At 38.2% G+C, this 3247-nt stretch overlaps 1 protein-coding gene across 1 annotated transcript; it reads right to left on the minus strand.

Moving 5' to 3' along the window:
- Positions 1 to 385: 385 nt before the first annotated feature.
- LOC140512376 (gamma-crystallin D-like) lies at positions 386 to 2970 on the minus strand. The gene is made up of 4 exons (XM_072621514.1): positions 2928 to 2970; positions 2148 to 2245; positions 1815 to 2057; positions 386 to 661 (listed from the first exon to the last, which is right to left on the minus strand). The coding sequence occupies exons 1-4, from the start codon at positions 2968 to 2970 to the stop codon at positions 386 to 388; spliced, it is 660 nt and encodes a 219-aa protein (XP_072477615.1).
- Positions 2971 to 3247: the final 277 nt, after the last annotated feature.

The following is a 3247-nucleotide window of genomic DNA, read 5'->3' on the forward strand; positions in this document are numbered from 1 at the left end:
TAATACCCAGCCCTGAAAGATGTTGGGAGAATAACAGGAAGAATTCAAATGCTTTGAATAGATTATCTGTGGAGGATTTGTGGGAAATTCTCACCCAAGAGTCACCTAAGGTAAGAAGGTACGGAGAGAATAATGTTGATGTCAATGGAGGGAAGAACTACACAAATGAAATCACAGATTTACTGAAGGACTATGGGATCTAAGTAATTTAGGGACCTAACAAAATCTTCTGGATTACAAAAATAAATCTATTCATTTAATTCCTTTAGACACTTTGACAAAACACTAATCATATGAACAAAAAAAAAGGCAAGTTAAGTGCTAGACATGCAAGGTATTTATTTTATTCACTCTTAAAATGAAATAAATTTAGAGATAACGCATCTCAACAAAAATCTACAACTCTCCTAAATGAGCCCACTTTGGCATTCATGCTTCCCCAATCTTGGTAGGTTCGGTACTCTCCTGGTCTCAGCAGGTACTGTCTCCCTCGGTAGTTGGGCATTTCATAGAGAATCCAGGAGCCCTCTAGCACGTTGAGGGAATATATTTCATTGCGATGGAATCGATCCTGGATACAGTGGCAATCATCGGTGAGTTCTGCTATCAGGCCTTTGTAGTTATCTCTCTCATACAGCCTTATCCTGTGAGAACTGGTCAACTGGTTTGATACACAAAAGAAAAAGGAAAAATAAACTATCAAACATGCTTCAGTTAGTCATTTTATGCATCTCCTAGTTATCCCAAATAGATACTGATTTAACACACCATAAAATAGATTCCACATTGGAATAATCCTATAATAGTATGTCTACATAGCAAAATCCAGTGATCCTACGGAACATAATTACATGTATTCAAGTCCAATGGTGAAAATATCCCTGAAAACACGAGTATAAATCATAAAAGCAAGGCATGACTTAATTGGCCTATAAGATTCGGGGCTAGTTTATGAACATTATACTTCTCTAATCCTTTAAGCTATCTGAGAGATGGTATAATGTGATAAGAATAATGGACTTGGAGTCAGGAAGCCCAGAGTTTAAATCCCATCCCAGACACTTATTAGCTATATAACTCTGGGCAAGAGATTTACCTTATCTACATTTATTCTTCTGTAAAATTTGGGGTTGGGTTTGGTAGCCTCTAAGTTACACTTTAGTTCTAAATCCAAGACCCAATAACTATTTCACAATTGTCTTTGCAATATATTATATTGTCTTTGCCTTGCACACAGCAAGCACTGAATAAATACTTTGGGGATTGAATTGGGCTTTCCCTGATAATAATTGTGTTTTCAGGGGCATGGCTTGACTCATTGTGGACCTGAATATATGTAATAATGTTCCATATGATTATTGGATTCTGCTGTATAAACATACTACTATTGGACTATTCAAATATGAATTCTATTTTATTTCCTTTAGACATCCTCAAATAAAGGCTGGAAAACCACTTGTTGGGAATCAGATAGTAGGAATTATTTTCATATATAAATTGTACTACTTGACCAGTAGGTCCCTTCTAATTCTGAAATTCTGTGATTCTGTGAATTCCTCAAAAAAAAGTAATTTTCTTTGCTGTAGGGTTCCCCACTGTACCAAACATTCTGGTCTCTGAAGTCAGGTCTGGCATAAATATGATTGATAGGTGCTTTCATATATCAGAACATGTTGGCCTTGGAATTTGGTAGTCAGATTTCTACCAATTTCTTCACTCTTTTGATAACTCAGCCAAATGGCCTATGCCATATATTTTGCTGTACCAACTACGTCTTGTTCTTTACAGGCAAATCAAGATGAGGAAGTGCGTACTTGAGGAATAATGCGGCAGGACCTTATGGAGTCATTGAAGCCCATCCACTCTCGATAGTCAGAATACTCTCCCCTCCTCAGGTAGTATTGGCAGCCAGAGTAATTGGGGTACTCATAGAGCATCCAGCTCCCACTGTGAACGCGGACAGAGTTGCAGCGGCTAAAGGAAGATTGAAGATTGGGGTGGTCACTGCTGCACTCATAGTAATGGCCCTGGAAGTTTCGATCCTCGTAGAAAATGATCTGTAACAGGAAAATGCCATTTGATCTAAAGAATTAACCTCAGAAAACATTCCAACAAAGCAGGTTCACCAACCCTTATGCTTCACTCACCTTTCCCATGTTTGGTGTTCTGTAGATGCAGAAGTCAGTGTAGTAGTCGACTGTGATGGGTCCTCCTATATATATACCCCACAGGGCTTTTGCTAGGTCTGCAGTAGCAGCACAAAAGCTGTTGAATGTTGCCAGTAAGGGGATTTCTTCCCTTTTTTTTCCCCTCACCCTATATTATCAGTGACATTCATTGTATGCATTGCTGCCATTCTGTCTAGTGCATTCGAGGCTTATACCATTGCAGACATAAGTGCTTTGAAGGTCATTGGAGGTAGATAGTATAGAAATGACAGGTTTAGAAAAAGAATAGGACAAAGGAAATATTATAGCCCTTATTATATTGCTTAAGGAAAGAAATGTTGGGAAAAGAAATTTTTTACTCAAAAAACCCTTAAATTATTTTTAATAGGTAATTTTGAGGATTTATCAATCAAGAGGAATTTCCTCTATTTTGCCTATAATATAGTCAGTTCCAGATCACCTACCAATGGAAAGAAGGGGAAAAAAGCATTAATTAAGTGCCTATTATGTACCAGGCATGGTGCTCAGTGCTTTACATATATTATCTCATTTGATTCTCACTATAATCCTGGGATGTATTATTATTATCTTCATTTCACAGTTGAGGAAACTGAGACAGACAGCAGTTAAGTGATTTGCCCTGGATCACATGGCTGGAATGGGTTGGAGGCATGGTTTGAATGCAGCTCTTCCTTACTCCAGGGTCATCTCTCTAACCACTGTACCACCTGTACTGAAGGAATCTGTTCCCCAGGATACCCTCTGTGGCAGGAGCAATATCATCTACCAGGGTCTTTACCATGTAGACGAGACCAGTTTTGTTTGTTTGGTTTTTGTTTTTGTCTTAAAGGGCAAGGAAGTTATATATCCAAGGGACTAAAGCTTGAGGTATTGGCATGACTTCCTGGTTACCTAAAGATGTAAGAAAGGCCCATCAGATACTACCTCATCACACCCCAATGCTCAGATGCATCTGTATGGAGATGAGGGAAGCTGTATCTACCTGAATCAGTGCTTTATGGATCAGTATGCTTTCCATGAAATTATTTAGGAAAACTCTTTTTATTAACTACTAAATG

This window comes from Notamacropus eugenii, chromosome 6, assembly GCF_028372415.1.
Source record: "Notamacropus eugenii isolate mMacEug1 chromosome 6, mMacEug1.pri_v2, whole genome shotgun sequence".
Taxonomy (NCBI): Eukaryota; Metazoa; Chordata; class Mammalia; order Diprotodontia; family Macropodidae; genus Notamacropus; species Notamacropus eugenii.

Excerpts from the sequence above, each read along its gene's own strand:
- LOC140512376 (XM_072621514.1), bottom strand. The coding sequence starts at position 2,970 with ATGGTAAAGACCCTGGTAGATGATATTGCTCCTGCCACAGAGG. Across the intron at positions 2,246-2,927 it reads TATTGCTCCTGCCACAGAGG|ACCTAGCAAAAGCCCTGTGG; the intron begins GTATCCTGGGGA and ends CTGCTACTGCAG. Across the intron at positions 662-1,814 it reads CCTGCCGCATTATTCCTCAA|TTGACCAGTTCTCACAGGAT; the intron begins GTACGCACTTCC and ends GTATCAAACCAG.